The following is a 24,666-nucleotide window of genomic DNA, read 5'->3' on the forward strand; positions in this document are numbered from 1 at the left end:
GCTACTTCCTGACTTGGTTTTGGATCTGAATAAGAGTAGATATTAGCCAGCTGGAAAATGTTTTTGATTCAGAGTGGCAAAATTGTAGGCTCCCCTTTGATTTGAGAATTTTGCCCTGGTTATTCCTTTGTCAGCTACGCTAGATACTGGAAGTGAGACCCTGCTCTGTGCATGGGGTCTGAATGACATCACTGCTGCATACTTCTGAACCTCCTCCTTTCTTGTCACACTGCCCTGGGCTCTCCTACCCAGGAATGCCCATCCCTGAGCACAGGGTCCCTTCTCAGTCTTCTCTGGATCTGTGACATGAAACTAGGTAGTAGGTGAAAGAGTAGCCAGTTTGGTATTATCTCTGATGGTGCCCCAGTATTGGTCTGGGAACTTTTGATGCACAGCCTCTCCCCCAGGTGCCATGCTTCTGGTCTGATCCATTCTCAGTGTCTGCAGGCCTTCCTTCCTCTTTCCATGTCAGGCTGGGATGGCTGACTGATTCACTGTGATGTTTTCTGCATTTCCTCATCAGGCTTTGGTCTGTTTTGCATTTTCTAGATCTACTTGGCAGTTTGGTAGAGAAGGGGCTCTCTGTACTGCCTTCTACTACATCTCCAAGTTGCTTATTTTCAACCAGCTCCAGTGGCTTCTATTGCCTCTAGGATCAAATATAAATTCTTCTATTTTGCTTTTAAAGCCTTTACAGACTGGCTCTAACTCTAGCCAGACTCACTGAATACTATTAGTATTTCCAAGCCAAACTGGCCTTGTTATTCACACAGGGCACTCCAAACTCGCATGTCTAAGCCTTTGTACTGGCTGTTCCCATGCCTTAAATACCCTACTACCTCCTTATCTCCCGTCAGAGTCCCTCATTTTCTTCAAGACAGTGCAACCATGATCTTCTCCAAGAAGCTTTTCTTGATCTCAACTGCTACTGTCCTCTCTTCCAAACTATCTTTCATTTAACTACTTTGGATTAGCTTTATATTTGTGCTGCGAATAATTTTCTATGTACTAGTTGTCTCTCCAATAGAAAGTAAACTTCTTGGGAGAACTGATGATTTCAGTCTTCCCTCTTGTCTCCTTAGTGCCTAGTGTGATGCCTGAAAGTAGGTGCCTAAAAAGTACTTACAATGATGGATCTTTACCCAAGTGCCCTCCTCTAGATTTCCCCCTGCTGGCTCCTGGACTTCCTTTTAAAAAACTTCATTTGTTTGATGAATAGGACTTCATTTTCTCTCCCTTCCATTTGTGTCCCTCAATCCACCGGGAATTCTTCAAGAATGTATCCCGCCTTCTTTCCCTGCTCTCCATCCTCTTCCTTTGGGATGAGTTACTCTGTTCCACAGCCATATTCTGCTTGCGTGCCTCACTCCTGGAAAGCTCAGTGACAAGGTCTGTGTAGATCTAGGTCACCTTGCTTGTTATTGTTCCTCCATAGATACCCGAGGCCATGGCCTTTACTGCTGGCTCCTTTCTTGGATTTTTGTCTCCTGCTGATGTTTGGGTCCTACACAATAATGACTGCTTTTGGTGTGCAGGTTTGGTACCTGTATGGAGGCCATTTTCAAACCTCTCCTTTCTTTTTCAGCTTAAAGGTCTTTTGGTTAGACTTTCAAGATGCCTTGTACATGCATTCTTTGCTGACCTTTTTGGGGTACACCCCAGCTCTGGTCAGGTGTCATTCCTTTTACTGGAGATACAGAAATACAAATTCCATTCCTGGACACATAAGTCAAGTCATCCCCATCATTTCCTTCAGTAGACCCACATATAAGTCTTTGGGCCACCATCCTATTTTTAGGTAAAAAGGACTTAATTCTTAATTAATGCCACAGAGAATGGGGTTAGCATGAAACAGTTCATTTTCATGGGTTCTCGGCACATGGGATGTGTCTGGCTAGTTTCACCTTATTGCACAGGTTCTCCAGGTAAAATGTCCCACTATTGCAAAGTTCTCATTTCAAGGTTCTCGCCCTTCTTTGACATAATTGCATCCATTTCTTTTCCAGGAGAAACTCTGCCCACTTGAAAAGTAGATACTTCATAGAGTCAACACTTTAGTGACTTACAAGAGATTTAAACTGAGCAACTGTAGTAAGCTGTGCAAAGACCCCGGGTCTATCATTGGTAATAGAATACATGAGGTGAAAGATTGTTCATTAAAAAAAAATTTATTGAAAAAATCTCTAATAAATAAATATATTTAAACAATAGGTTGACAATATCACAAAACAACATTTCTTAGAGCTGGCACCAAGAGGAAAGATGCATCACGTCTCATGTGTTCTATTATCACCTCAAGATTCTTCCTGAAGAGTCCAACTCCCAACACTTAAGAATTTTATGCTATTTGTAAATAAAGAAGGCTATTTGAAAACGTTCTAAGTGCTTACCCATATTACACTTTTCCAACTTTTACGTTGACCTGTCTGCCTCCACACGTCCCCGGCCCCTTAAGCTCTAGCCTAGTCCTCTCCCCTTTTCACTCACTGAGAAACTAAGTTACAGTGACCCTTTCGGAAGGGATGAACATAATATAGTGTTTATTTTGAATTTCCCAGAATACCTGATCAGGCTCATTAGCAACATAACCTACACCTCAGTGTCCTTGGGCTAAAGTGCTTGCTGGGCATCCAGGTTCAGTTCCAGGCAATTTTGGGGCGACCATAAGGCTGGAAGAGAGAGCAGAAACACTACTGAGCACCACACCTATTCTCTCCTGGGAATTAGAGAACAAGTCCTTAAGTGGGAGGTAAAGCAAAGCTAGGGAAGGGCTTTGAGATCATGCTACAGGAAGGAAGTGGGAAGGTTTAGATTACAGAGAGAAGACCGGGTGGAAGGGGGGAGGGTTATTATAATCATCTGAAGGCTTTCCATGGGAAAGAGTTTAGCTCAGTTTTCCTTGACCCCAGAGGAGAAAACTAGGAACAATGGGTGGAAGTTGCAAAGACAAATTAGATTTGACTTGAGGATTAATGGGGCATTAAGGAGAAAGGCATACAGTGCAGAGGAAATAGTCCCTACCACCTAGCAGACATTGAAAATGCTCTGATCCTGGGTAATTCAATGGACCCCCCCCCCACCCCCCAGCCCTTCCTGCTCTTCTGCCTTGGGGCTAATACTCAGTAGCAAGTCTCAGGCCAAAGTAAGGGTTTAAGAAAAAGAAACAAAACAAAACAACACTGGCTGGACCCAACTGTCTGCGGGGAGCCTTGGAGCCTGGTATCCCAGCAGGCCCTGGAATGGCTAGGTGCCATACCTTTGACTGATAGCCGCGCTTGGTCATTAGGTGTGCCTCCTTCTGGACAAGTTTCTCTGCGAGCTGATCGGCGAGCCAAGCCTCTTCATCCTCCTTTCTCTGTTGTTCCAGCTCTTTCTGGTCTTGAAGATAGCGCTCTGCGACCTGGGCACCAAGACAGATGCTGGTCAGGCTCCCAGCAAGGCTTCCCCGCACCTTGGGAGGTCAGAGCCAGGAAGCAGGAAGCTCCCAGCGTGGCCCTAGACTCTGGCCACAGTTTACCTGTGCTTCCAGCTCCCGTTTACGAGCGGTTTTCAAGTCTGCTTCCTCGGCTCTTTCTCTCCGGGTCTCCTCTCTCGCCTCCTCCAGGCCTCGAATAAGATGCTCCCGGTACTTCAAGGCTTCCTCTTGAGCACGCCGATTTAATTCAATCTTTTCTTTGAGTTGATGTTGTCTCTCTGTAAGAACCTGTTCTGGGACAAAAGGAGGGGAAGAAGGAAGAATCACCTGTAGCCTTTGGTTCAATGAACAAGACTCTGATTTCAGAGAAATGGAGGAAAAGAAATTCAGCCACCCAAAGGGCTGGGAGATGGGTGATTCCTGTCCTGGCTGGTGGCAGGTGGATGTCCTCCCTACCTCTTTCATCAGTCGGTCTCGCGCCTGCCTCTCTTTCTCCCACTCTGCCTCTCTCTTCTCCCACATCTGCTTAGCCTCTTCCCTGGAGAAAAAGAAAATGTAGGCATATCATTTGCACCAATTCTACCCAAACACAGAACAAACCAGTACAAACAGCACTGTCCCTGGGATCTGTTTTATTTCTAGGCCCACAAAATTGACTTTATCTTCAAATGTTCTAAATACCCGGCTTCTCGAAAGAGGGCAGAGCCTCTGATTTTTCTTGCCTTAGGTGCTAGTTCCATCTATAATAAGTATTCATAATCAGCAACTTGTCACACAGGATTCCCTTTAGGGGAGTTCAGTTTTCTATAGGATTTTCCAGTGTGCAGAGTGCTTTTCTAATAACCTGTGAAGCCGGTAATACAAGCTGTTATTATTATCCCAATTCTAAAGATGAAGAAACTGAGACAGGAAGTTAAGTGACTTGTCTAAAGTCACATGGCTTGAAAATAGTGAAGCTATCATTCAAACTCAGATCTTCTGAATCTTGAGTCCCAGACTTCTCCTATAAATGATCTAAAATTAAGCACTGAGCAGGGTCCACTGTGTGCTAAGCACTGGAGATAGGAAGAAAGGCAAAGAGTGCCCACCCACGAGGAGCTCACAGCTTGATCAGGGCAGACAACATGCATGCAAACATATATAGGAGATAAGTCAGAGATAATCAACAGAGGGAAGGCATGGGCATATAGGGGGATCAGGAAAGGCTTCCTGTAGGAGGTGGGATGTTTCAGGTATGGGGGCAGCCAGTGGGAAGGCCAGAAGTGAGCCAAGAGGGCCAGCGCTCCTGGATCAAAGAGTAGCTGGAGGAAAGTAAGAGCCAAGAAGGCTGGAAAGGTTGGAAGGCTAAGCTGGGCTAGGTCAGGGCAGGGCTTTGACCATGAAACAGGATTTTATATTTGATCCTGGAGGTAATAGGGAGCCCTCTGAGTTTAGTAAATGCTGGGGTGACACGGTCAGACCTGTGCTGTAGGATAATCTCTTTGGTGGCTGAATGGAGGACAGACTGGAATGGGGAGACTGAGGCAGACAGCAGTACAGGTGTGAGGGCCTGCTCCAGAGTGGGGGCAGTGTCAGAGGAGAGGAGAGGGTAGATTCGAGAGACATTATGAAGATTAAAATGAAGGTTTGGCAAATGACTGTAGAAATCAGAGATGAACTTCTGCAATACACAGATCTTTCACTGTAACCTCTAACCAAGCTGCCCCGGATCTCATTCTGAGGAAGCCCCTGCAGAAAGAATGGATAGTCCAGTCGGCCTGGGTGGGAGTTTCCCTCTCTGATCTCAGGGATTTAAATATACTTTAAAAAATAAGAACAAAAAATAAAGAAAATAAAATAAAGAACAAGGGAAAGCGCTGCCCGCACCTATACAACACCTGTAGCTCGGCCCCTCGAGCTTTCTCGATCTCTAACTGGTCCTCAATGACTTGTTTCATCCAGGCAGCATCTGCAGCTGCTCGTTCCCGCCTGGCTGAATCACGACGCTGGTCCTCATCTTCCTTCTCCAAGAGGGCCAAGAGGATCCGCTTGTCTGCCTCCTGAGGAGAGCCATGAGGGGTTTCAGACCTCAGACAGGGACAATGTCTGAGTCTTAGCTGTCTTTGTATCTCCTGGTGTGCCTAGCCCAGTGCTCCACACACTTATTATTTTTAAACCCTTACCTTCTCTCTTACAATCAATATTGTATATTGTTTCCAAGGCAGACGAGTGGTAAGGGCTAGGTAGTGGGGGTTAAGTGACTTGCCCAGGGTCACACAGCTAGGAAGTGTCTGAGGCCACATTTGAACCCAGGACCTCCCATCTCCAGGCCTAGCTCTTAATCCCCTGAGCAACCTAGTGACCAGCTCCACTCAATTATTAATGAATAAACAAATGAAGAGCCCTTGGGGGCAGTTGGCTTTGCTTCACTGAAGGGAAAGCTCTTCCCCACACCCTGCTCCCTTCTGATCAGGGCCCCTGGGTGCCACATGACAATCCTGGCACCCTCATGTAGAGAGACAGGGATCACGGAGGGTCATGGGTCTTCTTTTACCAGTTCCTCTTGGATTTGCTGGGCTCGTCTATTCAGTTGGGCGTTATACTGGTGTCTCAAAAAGCGCCTGGGAATGAAAGCAGAGTGGCTTAGGACCTGTTTGGCCATACTGGTTGGATGTTCTGGGGAAAAGTCACATTGGACTATTCCTGGTATCAGGAAAAAGGGACGTACCCAAGTTCAGCTTTCTTCCTGTATTCCTCCATATTCTTTCTTTCCTCCTCCAATAAGCCAAGCTCCCACTGCTGCTTCAGCAAATTTTCTTGTTCTTTCTTCAGTTTTGTTGCCTGTTGTCATAAGAGAACTGTGAGTGCTATTTTCCCTCTTGGAAAAGCTCAGATGTTAGCAAACATCAAAGGCCACGTCATCTGGTCTTGGCCCAGGATCATTCACTAAGAGAGGGAGAACCCAGTGAAGGGCCAGAGCAGCCGGGGAATCTCTGTATCGAAGGGACCCTGGCCTCTTCTCTCCACCCAGAGACACAAAGTTTCCCATTCAGAGATCTCATCAACATGAGAATCAGAGATACGGAGGCTCTTGCTTCAGATTACTGCCAGGTCTCAAAGGAAAGACTCTGAGCCCCAACCCTATAACCTTCTCTTGGCCTTCACGGATCTCATGACCAATGCTGAGAAAAATCAGAATAAGTGAGGTCTGTGTAGCAATCACTTGGGAATTCAAGGATGGTAAGAGACCTCTAACAGCAGGTTTCTAAGGAATTTTATATTAGCTATATTTCATTTATGTTCCAGGAGCTCACAAAACTGTGTGTGTGTGTGTGTGTGTGTGTGTGTGTGTGTGTGTGTGTCTAAAACAAAGGAATAGAAATACTCTAATGATCGAAATACAGGCTGAATATGGGTACAAGAGTAGAATGAGACAAGGTTGTGTGCATTTTTGCCTGTGGATATGTGTGTGATACAGATACACACATACTTGTTTAAAATGACTTGGTCTTCAGGATCCATGTTTTTATCAGTACTTCCATCAGGGCCCAGAGATAACCCAGGACTCCTGAAGGCCAGGCCAGTGAACATAATTTCAGGAATGTTTGATCAACCTGCAAAAGCTTTGGCTCTGGACCCAGCAGCCAATGTATGTCTACGGTCTAAGGCCTGGCTTGACTAAGCTCAGAAAGGGGCATTAGTGGGGGGCCATAAAAACAGAAATTTCTGGATATAGCAACTGTCAAAGACCGTCCACTGATGGCATGGAGGGTTTGTGATCCGTATCAATAGAAGGAGACCTCCTACTGCCTTCAATAAATTTGCAGAAAATGAAAGAAATCGACCATGTATACGTCTATGTATATGGATACTTGTACCCAGAGGTTCAGATCCAGGTGAAAGGCTACAGGTTAGAGGCACCCTGGGGCTGGAGGGAGGGGGGCACCCACATATTATCAGGGGCAGTCAGTGAGTTCTAGCTGCTATGCCCCCTTTTACCTCCATTTCCTTCAGTTTGAGCTCTTCCATTTGTTGGAGCAAAGCCTCTGCCTGCTGTCTGCCCTCCAGGTGTCTCTTTTCCTCTTCCTGTTTCATCCGTTCTAAGGCTTCCCTTCTGGCAATTTCGTATTGGTTTTCAAACCGTCTTTGTTCTTCCTTGTTGGCAGTCTCTTGCTGAGCGAGTCAAATGAACAACCACAACTGTGAGTCAGGTGAGGGCCAAGGAAGGGCTCCTACAGAGCACACAGTCTAAACTGCACCTGAGAATAGACTGTAGCCTCATCCCCAACACTAACATTGTGTGTGCACATGGAGAATGGAGTGGCTACTGTAGGAGAAGAATTACAAAGCAGCTGATGTGGCATCAGAGGACCTGGGTGTGAATCTGCTCCTTATGGCCTGTCTCCTTTGGGCAGGTCACTGATTCTCTTGGGGGAATGGCTTCCTCATCGGAGGCAGAGAGCTCAGGGAAAAGAGCTATGGGCTGAGAAAGAACAGGAAAGCCAAGGTCCAAGGCCCATCTTGGCCCCTTCCTAATGAAGTCTCTACTTCTCTTGGCCTCAATTTCCTCACCTGTCAAATAAGGAAAACACTACCTTCCTCCTGGGGCTGTTATGAGGAAAGCACTCTGAAGAGCTTAAATGTACATTATTCTCATCACTGTACAGGAAGAGATGAGTCAGAAGCTGTGTAAGGGCTCTTTTTGCCCTAGGTCCTCTGAGCCCAAGAACACCCCTCTTTTGTCAGCAAGGAGCTGCATCACTCCCAAATGCTCTGTTGCCTGCTATCTTCAAATACCATGACCCCTGGCATGATCTACAGAGCCCTGACTCATCTCGGTCTGATGCAGACCCAAGTGCCTGGAGGTTTTATGTGAGGGGCTTTCCAACTGTCCCCCTCATGGGAACCTTGCACCCAGTGAGTTAGGGGACTTATCTTTGATTATCTGTTTTACCGGGGAGGGAACTGAGGCTCTGAGAGGTGAGGGAAGTCAGTTTGGAACCTTGGTCTGTCCTGATCCTACAGCCACTTCGAGGAGGAAGAGAAAGTCCATTTAGTGAACTGAAAGGCTCCTGCTCCCTCCCAGGGATCTGCATTAATCTTGAAAGTTCAGGTGCATTCAAAGAAGCAGAAACACTGCTATGACAAGACCCAGGCCCAGACTGGCTGCTAACCCAACCCTCCATACCTGTTTTCTTTCAGACAGCTGGGTTTCCCAGGTGTCTATCACATGTTTCTTGTGAAGATCTGATTCAATCTGAAGAAAGGAGGGAACAGTGAGATGTCAGAGACCAGCCCCTTAGCAGAGGCCAAAGGGATCTGGGCTCTCTATGGTGACTGATCGGGCCCTTTTGGGAGTGATTCTCCTGCCAAGAAAGAGGGTCTGAAGGCAAGAGCTCCAGAAACTGGGAAGGCTAAGTACCAAGTGACTAAAACAAGATCTGGGCTGCCTTGGAGGCCATCATTTCTTACAGCCTCAAGAAGAGGCCAGGGGATTACTTTTCAGAGATTTTGAAAAAAGTAATTATTCATTGGGCACAGATTTAGAGCAGATGGCCTGAGGGCCCCTTCCAATATGGAGAGCCTAAAATAATAAATGAATAGATGAAAAAATAGCCCCAAAATGGAGACTCCAAGTCTATCCTTCTATAGTTGAAAATGTACAGAAAATCTACTAATTCAGATGCAAATGAAACTTAACTCATTTAGGTAACAAAAACAAAATTCGCTCCAACATCATTTTTTTGGAGGCATATACCATTCCAAAGGCAAAAATGCTGCTCCTTGAATTAAACTAGCAAGAGAGAGAGAATTATAATAATTCTGGCCAAATGAGTTTGTCTACTCCGAAAGGAGAATGAAAAGATCCCTCAGCTTTTACCTGTCGAAATCTTGGGTCTGACTTTTTCCAGTGTTCATACAGAAGCTGTTCAGCAACCTGTGAACAACATACCAAAAGGAGATATGGCATTTTCTCAAATTTCAGGAAACTAACAGACATTAGTTAAACTGAGGGCAGTTTGGGGAAAGATGGCCTACATTTTTGCTTCTGTAACCATACTTTAACCATATATCCTACTTCCCTCATTATTCTCTGGAAGCAATGATACCTAGCTACCAGTGCAGAAGATTTCATTAGCATTAATGAAAGGGCCTATTTATATCATCATGAAGAAAGGTGGGCTAAAAGTTTAGCAGAACTCAGATGCCCTTTTTCATTTAGAAGTCTTTCAAGGGGGTAGCTAGGTGGCTCAGTGGATTGAAAGCCAGGCCCAGAGATAGGAGGTCTTGGGTTCAAATCTAGCCTCCAACACTTCCTAACTTAACCCTCCACTGCCTAGCCCTTATTGTTCTTGGAAACCCTAGATCCAATTTAAGATGGAAGGAAAGGATTAAAAAAAAAAAAGGAAGTAGCCTTTCAAAGTACTTAATAGGAAGCAAAAAAACCTGGGCTAGAGAATCACCATGGATTGGTGGGGCCACTGGAAATGGAACATAGAAGAATTATTCTACACATAATCATGCAAAGTGCATAGTTCTATGAATACTTTGTTTGGCTCTAGAAAAATCTAGAAGTCAAGGCCCAGGAGATGGCCTTGTTCATTACCTGGCTATTAAGTAAGCCAGTGCCCACCTACCCCCAGCCCATCTTGTCTCCCACAAAGTACCATTTTCCTTTCTAGTTCTCTGGCGGACTTCAGTTTCGCGCTTCTTTCTCTCACATCGCTCTCTCTCAAAGCTAAGTCTAGCCTCTTCTGTTTCAGTTCCTCAGCAAATTGACTCTTCTCCTCTGCCAGGAGTTTACAGAGCCGTCTCTGTCTTTCTGTCAAACTCTTTTTCTTTTCCTCCCTCAGTTTCTGCTCTTCGTATGCTTGCATACTGCTCAAGAAAAAGATCATAAGGATTAACAATAAAATTGTGCAAACTTTTCTAGAACTGGGGCCTCCAAAAAGAGGTAAACAGCCCCCAAGGAATGCTCAAGATGGTCTAACAGGTGCAGGAAGAAAATATTACTTTTATTCTTATTTTTTTAAAAAATAGAAAATTCACATCATTAAAAAATTAACATAAAATGATCCTGGTGCCTTCCCTTGGCATTCCATGTCAGATATCACATATTATATTCATAGGGAACCATGAGGGAAAGGGAAGAATTTCATGAATGCAAATAGGGTAGCAGCATCGCCCTCACAGGTTCATTTGCTGATCACATCTTCAGATAGATTAGTTAGTATGTTAACAGTCAAATTGATTTAAAGTTTATATTATATAATTTTAAGCCATTAAATCACTAACTCAAAAAACGAATTCACAAAATGAATACATGATTTCTAAAAATTTCTGCAAAGAAGACTGACTGAAGATGATGCAAACAATGTAAGCATATTCAAAATCAGAAAATGGTTGAGTTGATACTTCCTGCTCCTAGCATGGGCTCATCAGCCATATTGCAAGGTAAACACGACAATCTAATCAGATCTGACCAAGGTCAGCCAGAAAACTTGGAAATTATAAAAATTATTTGAAATATTTATATCCATTATCATTAACAATGAACTCCACACTGAGTATGTCTGCTATGTCTTTAAGATAGTAACTAATGGTAATACAAAGTTATCCTGATCACAAGACATTTGAAAACTAGGCTTTTGTTGCTGGAAATTATTGTGCTGCCTGTAAAAATTTGCCTGCTCATTTAAACTTGGAAATAGAATTTTCTAACCCTTTTAAGAATCATCCAAATGATTCCAGTTGGTTTGAACCCATTTGTTAAAAATATCAAAACGTGACCCCTTCTGATTAGTTCACCATGATGGGCATCAGCAAAGATGGAAATTTACTAGCTGAATTACAGCAAAACCCTCAACATAACTGGTGGATGGGATTAGAAAATAGGTATTCCGATTTCGTCGACATAGCCAACAATATACAGCCTAGTTCTTAGACCAAAAATGGGAAGAGACCTCAGGGGTCAACTAGTCCAACCCCTTCACTTTAATAGCTGAAGAAATTGAGGCTGTGGGAGGCAAAGGGATTCTCCAAGGTCACCCAAGGAGTGTCAGAGGCAGGACTGGAATGTAAACTTTCTGAGCTCCAGGTCACACTGCATCCTTCTTCTTCCATTTGGATCTGTGTATATTTCAGCAAGGACAACCATTACAATCAAATAACAGAATGAACTGGACCTAGAACCAGACTTTTAAGTTGCAGAATCACAAAGTGTTAAAACCAAGTTTTTAAAAGAAACTCTTTAATTTTTTTTATTGTGAATAGTAATAATCAACAGAAACGTTTAAATTTACAAATACAGGAGGACTGTAGTAAGGCATTGTAAAATTCTGCTCTGTAGGTTTTTTAAAGATAAATTTAGTTCAGAAGCAACTCAATCGCTATTAGTGTCTTTTTGTTTTCTTCTGTGCATTTTAAAAGACATTTTATTGATGCTCTCTTTGGATCTCTATTACTGACCATTTTCTCACACCACTTCCTCTCAACTAGAAGCTTCCCCTTCTAACAAATGGATGGCATTAGCAATGTTGAAGAACAAATGGATGGCATTAGCAATGTCGACGAATGTGTATCTCTTCAGGTACCTTATGTTCATCATCTTTGCCAAGAAGTGGGAGGCATGTTTCATCATCAGCCCTCTGAGGTCATGACAGGCCACTGCTTGGACTAGACAAACCAAGATTTTTAAAAAATGAAGCACAGGCAAAAAACTATTCTCACTAAAAATTATTATTAATAGTAAGGACAACTGATTGTTAACTAGTGAGAATAAAAGGTTTTCTGTTCCACTGATAAATAAAATGCTCTTTATTTCACCATCTCAATTCCTCTTGTGTACACTTCAAAATGAACAGAAGACAGTGCAACAGCCCATGTGTAGAATTTATAAATAATCACATATGCCTACATTGAGATATTCCTGATGGGGTGTACAATAAAAACAGTTTGGAGGTCCCTGCTCTAGAAAAGGAGACCTCCAACCCCAAGTATCTTGTGGCCACAGTATTTCCACCATGCCAGAAAACCACCCATGATTACCTCTGCTGGTAGCATTTTCTTGAGCTCCACTGGGCCTGTTTAGAGCTCCAGACGCTGAAATCTCTGAAATAGCGACTGTTGGTATCCCACTGTTGCCGAAACCGGGCTTCCTGTTCTCGGTGATTCACAATCTGCCTTTCTAGCAGTCTGTTGCGAGTCGGCCAGGAGGAGGGAATGGTAGGTAATGCCATCTGGGCAACAAGGACAATTGAGAGGAGGAAGTTAATTGCTGCAGGCCTGACCCTATGCTTGCCACTTAAGTCTTGTCCAGCCAAAGGAAATAGGAGATCAAAAGATTTGGACGGTTTAGCTTGAGAGGAAGAGTATGACATAGCAGCCCCAAAAGTCGTTGTGCTCTTAGGCCTCAGGCAGAGCATGAGGAAGGTGACACTTCCAGCATCCTAGGACCTAGCCAGACCATGCTCAACTCCAGGTGCCCCATTTTAGGAAGGCATTGATGAGCTGGACAATGTCTGCAAGAGGGCATCGCTCCGACGTCTAGATGGTCCATGAGACCGTGCCACATGAGCAACTGATGATGCTTAGCTTGAAAAGAGGAGCAAAATAGGAGGATGCCGAGAGCCATCTTCAAGTATCTGAGAGGCTCTAGATGAAAGAGGACTCAGCCCTGTTCTGCTCAGCCCCAGAGTGTGGAATTATGTTACAAAATAGGCAAGCTTTGGTTCAGTGTAATGAGAGCTCTTCAAAAGGGCAAATGGTCCTGCTCAGGAGGTAGTGACAATATCTCACTAGATGATGTCAAACAAAATGGAAGAGAGAGCATTAGGGATGCTGCAGAGGGAATACTTGCCCACATGTAGATGGACTGGACAATGGCAGAAATTCTCTAGGGCAGTGATGGAGAACCTATGGCATAGGTGCCAAAGATGGCACGCAGAACACTCTCTGTGGACACTGGGCTACCCTCCCTCCCCACTCCCCACCCCCAGAGTTTGTTACTAGAAAGGCAGAGGGACTTGAGTGGAGCTGCTCTCCTCCATGCCTACATTTTTTCACATTACCTGCCACTCTGCCCAGCAGCCCAAAGGGAATACTTTCTCCCTCTCTTGTGTGGGGTAAGGCGGGGGGGGGGCATATTCAGCATGTGGGGGTGGAGAGGGGCATGGCACATGATCTGGGGGGGCAGGCACAGCACTCAGTCTGAGGGGTGGGGTGGGGGCAGGGCCCAGCTCTCCATCTCTAAAAGGTTCACCATCACCGCTCTAGGGCTTGGTCTGTCAAGTTCTTTCTTTTGGAAGAAAACTGACTGAATGTAAGCTCTGCAACATAACGTCTGAGGGACTTTAAGGTAATGCTGACATAGTCAGTATGTCAGACCCCCTTTCTTGCCTGAAGAAACCTCTACCCTACACTCCACTCTTGTCAGTGACTGGGGAAGCACATCATCTCTTGAGGGGCCCTAGCTATGCTTCTCTTCATTCTTGGCTGCCTTAACTCCCCCAGCTCCTCCTCACCAGCTTCCTTGCCTGACACTTGAATTAGTATCTTTTCCTACTGCCACCAGTACAATTTCCAACTTTCCTTTTTGGGTTGTCTTCTCTCTAGAACGTAAGCCCTCTGAGGCTTGAATATACAGTTGTATTCCCAGGATTTGGCACAAGTGCCTAGAATTTAGATGGATAACAAATGCTATTATCCTTTTATCTCTCTGTCCCTGTCTCACTGTCATAGCCTTCCATTGTAAGGGGAATGCAAGCCAAAATACCATCTCCCAGGGAAGAGGAAGAGTCTGGGGGGAGGGAGGGAGGTTGACCACTTGGATTTCTAAACAGGCTGGAAGAGACATCCGTAAGAGATCTGGCTTGAATAGAGGCTGCTTACAACTCATGTGACCTTGGACAAGCCTGTTTCCCTCTCTAGGGTCTCAGTTGCTTATCTATTTAAAGGAGGAGACTGGACTAGATGAAGCCTAAAGTCTCTACCAGCCATAAATAACATTCTGTGTTTATTCATCTAAGTGCTGTCCCCTGACCTGGAATCTGTCCAAATTTCCTGGCTAGTTCTCACCCATTTCTCAGAAGTGAGTCAATTTTTCTGTGCTGGTGTTAGACTGTAGCTATTCTCCTCCTGACAAAGACCTGTACTGAGCTGCTGCTAAAATAGCCTCAAATATTTATAGAGCTTTCTATATTTTGTTAAAGGATCATCACTTCTTTCTAATGAACCAAAGTGCAGTATGTAAATGATGGCAAACACTCGCCCCCTTTCCCCCAGTATGTGCTTTTTCAGATCAGACTATTTTAGAACCTGAAGGGGCCTTCTCAATGTGATTTAACCCCTCATTCTACAGATGAGAATGAAAAGTCAAAAAAAGGCCCACATCAGTGAGTGAGTGGCAAAACCAGGCCTAGAAGCAGCATAACCATTCCCATCTATGTGGTGCTCTTCTCTTGCCAAACCAGAATCCGGACCATCCCCACCTGCTCCCTCTGCTCCTCTCTAAGAGCAGTTGGAGGAAGTCTTACAAGCCTGACCGTGGCTGGGTACTGTTACAGATTCAAGTGATCCAACCTCAAGAGGGCCCTCCCTGCAGCAAGCTGGCAGTCCTTGCATTCCTCCTTCATTGGTTCCTTAGCTTGCCCCCAGAGGCTTGTTTAACCTTTCCTCACATTTTCCTTCTCTTCTCTGGCTCAGCTAAGGACTGGCCTACTGCTACTTAGAAAACTGACACAGGCTCCTCCTGCCAGTGGCTTCATCTCAAAATCCCACCCTTTCTTCTTTTTGCCTAGGGCCTCCTGCCTTCTTTAGCAGACGTCATCCTCAATCATCCCTCTTCCTGGACTCATCTTCCATCAACTGGTTGGCTCCCTATTGTCTTCAAACACGCTTGTCTGAAGAGATCTTCAAAAGACCCCACCATTCCCTCAATCTCTCTGTCAGTCAAACCCCCTGAAAAAGTTGTCTCTATTTGCTGCCCATGCCCTGTCTTTTCACTCTCTTTGGATCCTTTTGCAGCACAGCCTCCCGTCTCATCACTCACTGAAATCTGCTCTCTCCAATTACCAATGACCCAAATCTGATGCACTTTCTCAGTCACTGTCCTTCCTGACCACCCTCTCTTCCCCGACACTCTCCTCTCTGGATTTCATGACACTGCTCTCTCCTTGTTTGCCTCTCATCTGTCTGATGACTCTCTCAGTCTCCTTCACTGCCCCCTAAGTGTTCCCCAAAGTTCTTCTCTAGGGTTTCCTTCTTTTCTCCCTATACATCAGGGCTTCTTAACCTTTTGTGTGTCATAGATCCCTTTGGCAGTCTGATAAAACCTATGGCCTCCTTTCCAGAATATTGTTTTTAAATAACTGAGGGAAATGCTTAATTTCAGCTGGAGTGAAAATAAAGATGGAATTTGTTTTCTTCTTTTAAGTTCAAAGATTCCGAAATCTATCTGTTGATCTTTTGGGTGGGGAAGCAGTGGAGCCCAGGTTAAGCTCCTGCTATAATTCTTTTCTTTGATAACTTCATCAACTCCCAGGTTTAACAGTCATCTCCATGCAGCTGACTCTCAGGTCTATATATTTGGCTTCAATATCTCTTCAAAGCTTTAGCCAGCCATCACCAAATGCCTGCTGAACATAACAAAATTGTCTCAACAATATCTTAAAAACAAACAAACAACTCTTACCTTCCATCTTGGACTCAACACTGTGTATTGGTTCCAAGGCAGAAGAGCGGTAAAGGCTAGAAAAGGAGAGATAAGTGACTTGCCCAAGGTCACCCAGCTAGAAAGTGTCTGAGGCCAAATCTGAACTCTGCATTTCTCTTCTCCGGTCTGATTCTCTCTAGCCACTGTACCATGGAGTTGCCTCTCTCAGCAACATCTTAAACCCAACATGGTTAAAATGGAACTCACTTTCTTCCTCCTGAACTTCTCCCCCTTCCAAACCTTCCTAAATGTAATTCTTCTAAGCCAGCAGCACTATTCTCCACTGCTCACTCATTAGCCCCTTCTCCCCACTCAGGCAGTAACCACTATGATTCAAACCCCCCTTAGTCCAGATGACCACCTGGTCCCTACCTAGTCTCCCTGCCATAAGCCTCTCCCTCCTCTACTATATCTAATACCCTGATGCCATTCTCCCTCTCGTCTTCTTCTGGCCTCCCTGGCTTCTTTAAAGTACCAGCTAAAACCCACCTTCTAAAGAAAACCGTTCCCAACCCCTTTTAACTCTAATGCGCCACCCCTCTCCCACTCTTAGTTATTTTTCTATTTATCTGGTACACAGCTTGTCTCTACATGTGTATCTCTTTCCTCTGTGATTAAACTGGGTCTGTCTCATTTTGTATCCTCAGCTTAGGAGAGAGCCCAGGACATAGTAGGCACTTAATAAATGCTTACTAACTGAATGAAATGCAGATGTGATTATGTGATTTCCCTCCTCAATCAACTACAGTAGTTCTCTAATGCTTCTAGGATAAAATAGAAATTCCTCCTAGCTTTTATAATAGGGTAGCTAAGTGGTGCAGTGGATAGAGAGTGCCCAGTCTGGAGTCAGGAAAACATCTTCATGAATTTACATCTGGCTTCAGACACTTACTAGCTGGGTGACCCTGAGCAAGTCACTTAACCCTTTTGGCCTCAGTTTCCTCATCTGTAAAATGAGTAGGAAAAGGAAATGGAAACCACTTCAGTATCTTTGCCAAGAAAGCCCCAAAAGGAATAACAGATTTAGATACAACTGAAACAATAACAAACATTTGAAGCCTGCTTCCAGCCACATATCAGACATTATTCTCCCTCTTACATCCTTCAATCTGGACACCCTGGCCTTGTCTGTCCCTCACACAGGACACTCCATCTCAGTGCCATGTCAGGACCCTTGAGCCTGGCTGGGGTCCATGCATGGAATGGTCTCCTTCCTAACTTCCATCTCTTGCTTTAAAATACCACATTCTGCATGAAGCCTTTTGTTGTTTCCCTAACCAATGGTTCTCTCCCACCCCATTCTTTGGATATATTTGTATTCTTTGGATACATTTGCATTTATTAACTATTTATGTGCTGTAGACATATTTTAGATACCCTAGGGTTCTCCACCATCTTCTGGAGCAGGAAATATTTCCTTCTTTGTACTGGAATCCCTTGGTTTAGTAAATACTTAGTGATTGGCTGATTAAGGTTTCCAAAAAACCACTTTACTCACAGGCCCCCTAGAGAGGAAGGTCATAGAAAGTGCTATTTTACAAAAGAGAAAATTGTGTTCAAGAAGTAAAGGCTTTCCTCCATCAACTGCAGCTAGTCCATTACAGCTTTAATTTAATAAGCATTTGGCAAGTATCTACTACATCCTAGGCACTGTCCTATGTGCTAGGAGTTCAAATGCAAAGAAAGACAGAAAACCTGCTCTCAAGAAGCTCCCAGTCCTTGTACCCCAAAGAGATAATAAGGAAAAAAACATGTACAAGAATATTCATAGCTGCACTCTTGTGGTGGCAAAAAATTGGAAAATGAGGGGATGCCCTTCGATTGGGGAATGGCTGAGTAAATTGTGGTATATGTTGGTGATGGAATACTATTGTGCTCAAAGGAATAATAAAGTGGAGGAATTCCATGGAGACTGGAACAACCTCCAGGAAGTGATGCAGAGCGAGAGCAGCAGAATCAAGAGAACATTGTACACAGAGAGGGATACACTGTGGTATAATCGAATGTAATGGACGTCTCCATTAGTGGCAATGCAGTGATCCAAACAACTTGGAGGAATCTACAAGAAAAACCACTATCCACATCCAGAGGAAACACTGCGGGAGTAAAAACACCGAAGAAAAACAATTGCTTGAATACATGGGTTGAGGGGATACGGTTGGGGATGTGGACTCTAAATGAACATCCTATTGCAAACAACATGGAAATAGGTCCTGATCAAGGACACAAGTAATACCCAATGAAATTGTGTGTGGGATGCGGGAAGAGTGGGTGGAGGGGAGGGAGGGAAATAATGTGATTATTGTAACCAAGGAATAATGTTCTAAATTGACTAAATAAACTTATTCAAATGAAAAAAAAAAGCTCCCAGTCCAACGGGGAAACAATGTGCAAAGCAGTGGAGTACAAACAATCCATATACAGAACACACTGGGCATAATCCACAGGATGGGCATTCTTGGCAGCTTCCTTTACATCAATATAGGGAAACTTTTTTGTGGTCCAAACTTAGGATTTCCTTGATGTGGGGTGCTTTTTGTTTTAGTATTTTTTAAATTTCCTTTTCTGTCCTTTCCTCTAGTGCCTCCCCAATCATTGCTGGGCACTGGCAACTCTGCTGCAGATCAGCAACAGATTTCTAATTTAGAACCATAAAGAATCAGAGCACTAGAAGTCAATGGCCAATGGCCTCAGTACGTGTCAGCACAAAACTGACCTGAACCCAAGTATTCTTGATGCCACAGTCAACCCTTTGCACCACCCCAGAGGCATCATAGTCATAGAGAAAAGGGGCCGTGTCAGCAGCAGATTGACTTAGAGATCTACAAATGAACATCATCTGTGTTCTGTTATATTTTTACTTCTGTTAAACATTTCCCAATGACATGAGTTTTACTGGCAGTGAATGTGACACCTCTGCACTGCCCATATCACCTCAAAAGCAATCCTGTAACATAAGGCACACTACAATGTGATGATATGATATAACATAACAACATAATACAACATAGGACTGAAACTCAGCTCTGGCATCACATGTTAGAATACAAGAAACCAGGCCCCTCTAGGGTAAGCCCCTCAGCCTCCTCCTTTTATAGACAAGAGAAGGGACGATCAAATGCAATACACTATAATGTTAACTTTTTAACTTTGTAAAATTGATTTGTTTGTTGTTACATTTAAATTCCCCTCCCCTCCCTGAACTACAGTCAGCATCATTTGACAAGAAAAGAGGTATCTTTAAACTATGTCTTGGAAATAAGCAATCTATCAGTTCTTTCTCTGAAAGTAGAAAGACACAAGTGGTGTTTCGAACACTGTGTTGCTGTATATAATGTTCTCTTGGTTCTACTCGTTTCACTCTACATAATTTCATGTTTGTTTTTTAAACCCTTGCTTTCTGTCTTGGTGTCAATTCAAAGAAGTTAAGTGTAGAAAGGGCCAGTCGGTTGAGGTTAAGTGACTTGTCCAGGGTCACACAGCTGGGAAATGTCTGAAGTCAAACTAGAAGTAACTAGTTTCTTGAATGCTTTAAAAAAAAAAAACCCAAAACAAACAAAAACCCTCACCTTCCATCTTTGAATCAATATTATGTATTAGTTCCAAGGCAGAAGAGTGGTAAGGGCTAGGCAATGGGGGTTAAGTGACTTGCCCAGGGTCACATGGCTAGAAAGTATGTGAGGTCAAATTTGAACCCAAGTCTATCTGACTCAAGACCTGGAACTCTATCTTCTGTGCTCAGACGAAATTTCCTAGCTGTGTGATCCTGGGCAAGTCACTTAACCCCCACTGCCAAGACTTTACCACTCTTCTGCCTTTGAACAAACACATAATATTGATTCTAAGCTGGAAGGTAAGGATTTAAAAAAAAAATTAACCTGTTCCATCATTTCTTATGGTACAGTAGTATTCCATCACAATTATATGCCACAACTTGTTTATCAATTCTCCAACTGATGGGCATCCTCTCAATTTCCAGTTCTTTGCTACCACAAAGAGAGCTGCTATAAATATGTGAGAACATATAGGAAATAAATCTAATAGTGGGATTGCTAGGTAAGAAAGTATGTAGTTTTATAACTCTTAGGGAGGATTCTAGATTGCTTCAAAATGGTTAGATTAGTTCATAGTTCCACCAACATTGTATTAAAGGTACCATGTACCCCTGAGAAAAAGATATATTCCATTCAATTTTTTCCAGATATTTATCTAAAACTTTATTTATCTCTGACTTTTTTCCTGATTTATTTTTTGTTTGGATTTATGTAGTTATTTAAGAACTCATCACCTCGGAGAGATGAAGTGGGACAATGATCCTTCCTGGCTCTGACATTCCATGTCAAACTAAAAGGGACTTTAGAACTGTGGTGTCAAACTCAATTAGAAATGATCCCTGTAGCCACATTTTGACTTAGAAAAACACAAATTAACATTATTGATGTCCCATTGCATTTTTATTTATCTTGTTAATCTGATTCTGCCCAGGACTGACACTTCTCCTTTAGAGACCCTCCAGTTCAAAGATTCTTAACCTTTTTGGTACTGGGGCATCTTTGGAAGTCATTCTTCACTAAAAAGTGGAAGTTCTCAGACCTCTTTTCAGAATAATGTTTTTAAAAGCATAAAATAAAATATATTGGGTCATAAAGGAAACCAATTTTATTGAGATGCAGTTATCAAAATATTTTTTAAAATGTAGTCAAAAAACAGTCACCAGTGGAAGCTAAGCCCTGGTCTGACCCTATTATACTGTGACTCTTGGCACTCCTCCTCCCCTGGGGATCTCCTGATCACAGGACCCCATAGGAACCCTGGAAGGCTCATTGGCTCTAAATTCTGATCTTTTACAGAAAAGGTAGCCCAGGACCAATAAGAAGTGACCTGACAAGCCCAGGATCATCCAGAGAAGAATCAATATGTCATAGTGGACAGAGCATTGAATCTGGAATCAGAGAACCAAAGTTCAAATCTCACTTCCTCCAGTTACTGTTTCTGTCACCCTGGTTAAGCCACTTGCCCTCTAGGCCTGTTTCCTCTTGATAAGGTCTCCAAAGTCTCTTCTAGCTTACAAGAGAACAGCATGCTAGACCAGTGGCAAATCATTCTAAACCCTGGGTGGGAGCTCAAAGCTGCAGGAGAGTGGGAAGTGTGAGATCTGGAGTCAAATGCCTAGTCACTCAAGACCCTCAAAGGGCATTTAATCTGACCCCTTCATTTTACAGATAAGGAAACTGAGGCCCCAAGAGAGGAAGTGATTTTTTTCCAAGGCCATGGAGCAGGGGAGAGCAAGAGGGACAAGAAGAACCAGGGATATCTCAACATGGCCAAAAATAAAACTTAATCTCTTTCCCTCCAAACTCATCTTCTTCCAAACCTCCCTATCCTTCAAAGGCTATTTGACATTCCTCAGTCTCCCAGAGTTGTCACTTCAGGGTCATTCCACAAAGCCAATCAATTAGATATCAGATCTGGCCATTTTGACCTCCATGGTACCTGGCCCTGTCCACAGAGCCTCTCCCTGAGTTCAGGTCCTCTTTCTATCACTTCAGTTACTACAAAAGTTTCTTAGTCTCTCAGTTTCTGGTCTCTTCCCATTCTAGTCCCTTCTCCAATCAAAGTGGTTATTCTTAAGGACAGTTACTAACCACGTGAACCCCCTATTCGGTAAACTCCAGGGGCTCCCTATTGTCTCTAAGGTAAACTCCTTAAAAACTCTTCAGAGGACCCCAAAATACCATTCCAGCTTCATTGGATGCCATTCCCCTCAATCCACCCTGGCTCTTTCAATGCAGTCAAGCTGGCTTTTCTCTGTTCCTTCTACAAAACACTCCATCTCCCATCTCCAGGGCTTTGCCCTGGCCATTCTACATCCCTAGAATGCCCTTCCTCCTAATCTGTGCCTTGAAGAGCAGCTCAAATATCACTTTCTATGCAAAGTGGTTCCTGATCCCAACTGTCAGTACTCTCCCTCCCAAACCACCTGGTATTTCTTGGTAGTTATTCTCTTGAGATTTAATTTCAATTGTCTTAAGCACTGAAATGTTAAGGGAGTTGCCCAAGGTCACAATCCATATCCATTAGAGAGAATTTGAACCAAGTCTTCCTGTTCTGAGGCCAATTTTCTGTTAGCTTTGCTGCTTCTCGTTAGCGGGAGTCCCTGGACCAATGAAATCAGAAGTCTACCCTATACTTCTTCAGGGTGCCCCAAAAGTCTTACAAGTGTTTCAAACTTTAATACCTTTCCATGCTACAAAATGACAGGAATATCATTGGAAAGTCTAGCTATTTAAAATTTTTCTATACAATTGTTGTGAATTTCCAATAAAAAGTTTTTTATTTTAACAGATCTCCTACCCACCATCATTGAGCGTGGCCCTTTTAACAGTTTCTGGATAACTCCTCCTTAGCCCAGGTGGAGGAGGGTCCCCTTGATCTCTCTACACTGAACTTTTTCGTATCAAAATTGTTGTGGATCCAAGCCAAACCAAGCTATCAGAGGAACTTTAGGGCAGGATTACACACAGACACATGCACATGCACATACACATGCACACGCAATCCTTCTAGCCACTGAGCAACAGCTGATCAAAGTTTCTATGAAGTTGAAAAATCTACTGCACCACAGAGCACCCAACAATGGGTGCTGAATTTTAATAATACATCAATATTTTTAAAATTTAAATGATGAACCTTTTAAAGTTTTTTGTTAGCTTGTAGTATTTAGGCATCTGATGTTATTAAAGCTTAATAATTAATTTTATAAATACAGGTATGTTTATACACAAACAAAATAATTAAAGATTAGTCATTAATTTTATACATATAATATAAATAAATGTTTATATTACATAGAAACTTTAAAATACTATTAAAGTTTAATAAATATTTAATGTTATAAACATGTTTATATTATATATAACAAAATAATAAAATAACATTAAAGTTTAATACTATAGAAAAACAATATAGCATAATATATAAAAATAATAAAAACTAAAACAATTTTACAAATATGTTTTTATTACATAGAAACAGTTACTAAGCAATATTAAAAATTAATAAAATTTAATGAATATAATATAAACATATTTGCTATATGTAAACATAAATAATACTAAAGCTTACTAAAATTTTAACTTTATTAACATAATATAAATGTGCTATATAAAAACATAAAATATAAACACTTTATAGAAAATTTAATTTTATGAAAAAGATAAATATATGTGCTATATACAAAATAAAAATACTAAAGCTTAATAAAAATCTACCTTAATGAATGCTTATATTGTGTAAACACGAAATAATTAAATATTAAAGTTTAATTAAATTTTAATTTTATGAATGTTATATGTAAATGTAAAATAAATATTAAAGCTTAACATTTAATTTGTGAATATAAACATGTTTGTCATAAGCAAAATAGATAATATTGAAGCTTAATAAAATGTAATTTTATGAATATACTATAAGCTTGTTTGTTTTAAACATAATATTAACGCTTAATAAAAATGCAATCTTACGTATAATATAAATATGTTTATATAGTTATATAGTATAATATAAATATGCTTGTTAAATATGAACAAAAATAATAATTAAAGCTTAATAAAAGTTAATTTTATAAATCTTATATAAGTGTTATGTAGAAAATAATAAAAAGTCTAAGGCTTAATAAGGATTGAATTTTATGAACAGAACATCAACACGCATATTTCCTATAAATAATTAAGGCCGGGTCCCTTTCTCCCATCGCCTGCTCTGTTCCCTCCCCTCCCCAGCGGCGTCCCCTGGGACAGAGAGGAGACTGAGGCTCGGGCGGGCGCCGCTGGGGGCGGCGTTACCTCGGGCTCCACGTATCTATCCTGTGTCCCATCTCTGCTCTCCCAGGGGGTCCTGGACCAAGCTGCTTCCTGTCTCTGGGCCTCAGTCTCCTCCCCTGGAAAGCGAGGGGACGACGTTAGGATAGCTCGTATCAGTCTACATACACCCTCGACCCCACAACCTTAGGACTCGGCCCCCTCCCCAAGGCCTCGGTCTCCTCCTCAGGAAGACGCCGAGGTCAGGACGAGCATGCCCCTCGGGCTCTCATCTGCGCCTTAAGCCCTCTCTGAGCCTCAGTTTCCCCATCTGTGAGCTGGGCCCGGAGCGCCTTTCCAGCCCTATGTGCCGCTCCTGGTCCACTTCTCTAGGCCTCAGCATCCCCGTCTGTAAAAAGCTCGGCTGGGTCTCGGCGGCCCCTCTCCCTCCCCAAGCCTCGGTTTCCCCGTCGGTAAAATTAGCCAGATTGCCCTAGGTCACCCCGCCCCCAGGACTCAGTTTCCCCGTCTGTAATACGTCCTCCATTCTTCCATCCCCTCGCGGGCCTCAGTTTCACCCGCCCGCCTCCAAGATTTCCTCCTCGAGGCCCCGCGTGCCCCTTCCTCCCCTGGCCCGGCCCGCGGCGCCACCGGCCCTCACCTCGGCGATCCTCCCGTGGCCTCAGACACCTCAGAGCTTCAGCCGCCAAGTAGCGCGCTCTCCGGGCCGTAGTCATAGCGACGGGTGACGTAGGACGGCT

General features: G+C 43.2%; 1 protein-coding gene across 4 annotated transcripts; it reads right to left on the reverse strand.

The window, feature by feature from the left end:
- Window positions 1–2,149: 2,149 nt before the first annotated feature.
- On the reverse strand, window positions 2,150–24,666 carry TCHP (trichoplein keratin filament binding). 4 transcript variants are annotated; one of them, XM_007490420.3, is made up of 14 exons: window positions 24,567–24,666; window positions 23,951–24,045; window positions 12,443–12,633; window positions 10,063–10,273; window positions 9,276–9,332; window positions 8,583–8,651; window positions 7,394–7,567; window positions 6,123–6,235; window positions 5,949–6,015; window positions 5,282–5,454; window positions 3,872–3,953; window positions 3,518–3,703; window positions 3,257–3,400; window positions 2,150–2,669 (listed from the first exon to the last, which is right to left on the reverse strand). In XM_007490420.3, exons 1-14 carry the CDS (start codon window positions 24,640–24,642, stop codon window positions 2,637–2,639), a joined length of 1,671 nt encoding a protein of 556 aa, XP_007490482.2. In that variant the 5' UTR covers window positions 24,643–24,666; the 3' UTR covers window positions 2,150–2,636. The 4 variants fall into 4 exon arrangements, with proteins under 4 accessions (XP_007490482.2, XP_056677570.1, XP_056677568.1 ...); XM_056821592.1 differs by lacking the exon at window positions 12,443–12,633 and having other exon boundaries at window positions 24,567–24,651; XM_056821590.1 differs by lacking the exons at window positions 12,443–12,633; window positions 24,567–24,666 and adding an exon at window positions 24,444–24,467.

This window comes from Monodelphis domestica, chromosome 3 (assembly GCF_027887165.1).
Source record: "Monodelphis domestica isolate mMonDom1 chromosome 3, mMonDom1.pri, whole genome shotgun sequence".
Lineage (NCBI taxonomy): Eukaryota > Metazoa > Chordata > Mammalia > Didelphimorphia > Didelphidae > Monodelphis > Monodelphis domestica.

What these genes read in the sequence shown, in the direction of transcription:
- TCHP (XM_007490420.3), bottom strand. Translation starts at nt 24,642, where the DNA reads ATGACTACGGCCCGGAGAGCGCGCTACTTGGCGGCTGAAGCTCTGAGG. An exon ending in ATAGATACGTGGAGCCCGAG is followed by an intron (nt 12,634 to 23,950) that starts GTAACGCCGCCC and finishes CTTGTTGCCCAG; the next exon opens with ATGGCATTACCTACCATTCC. An exon ending in AACGGGAGCTGGAAGCACAG is followed by an intron (nt 3,401 to 3,517) that starts GTAAACTGTGGC and finishes CTTGGTGCCCAG; the next exon opens with GTCGCAGAGCGCTATCTTCA.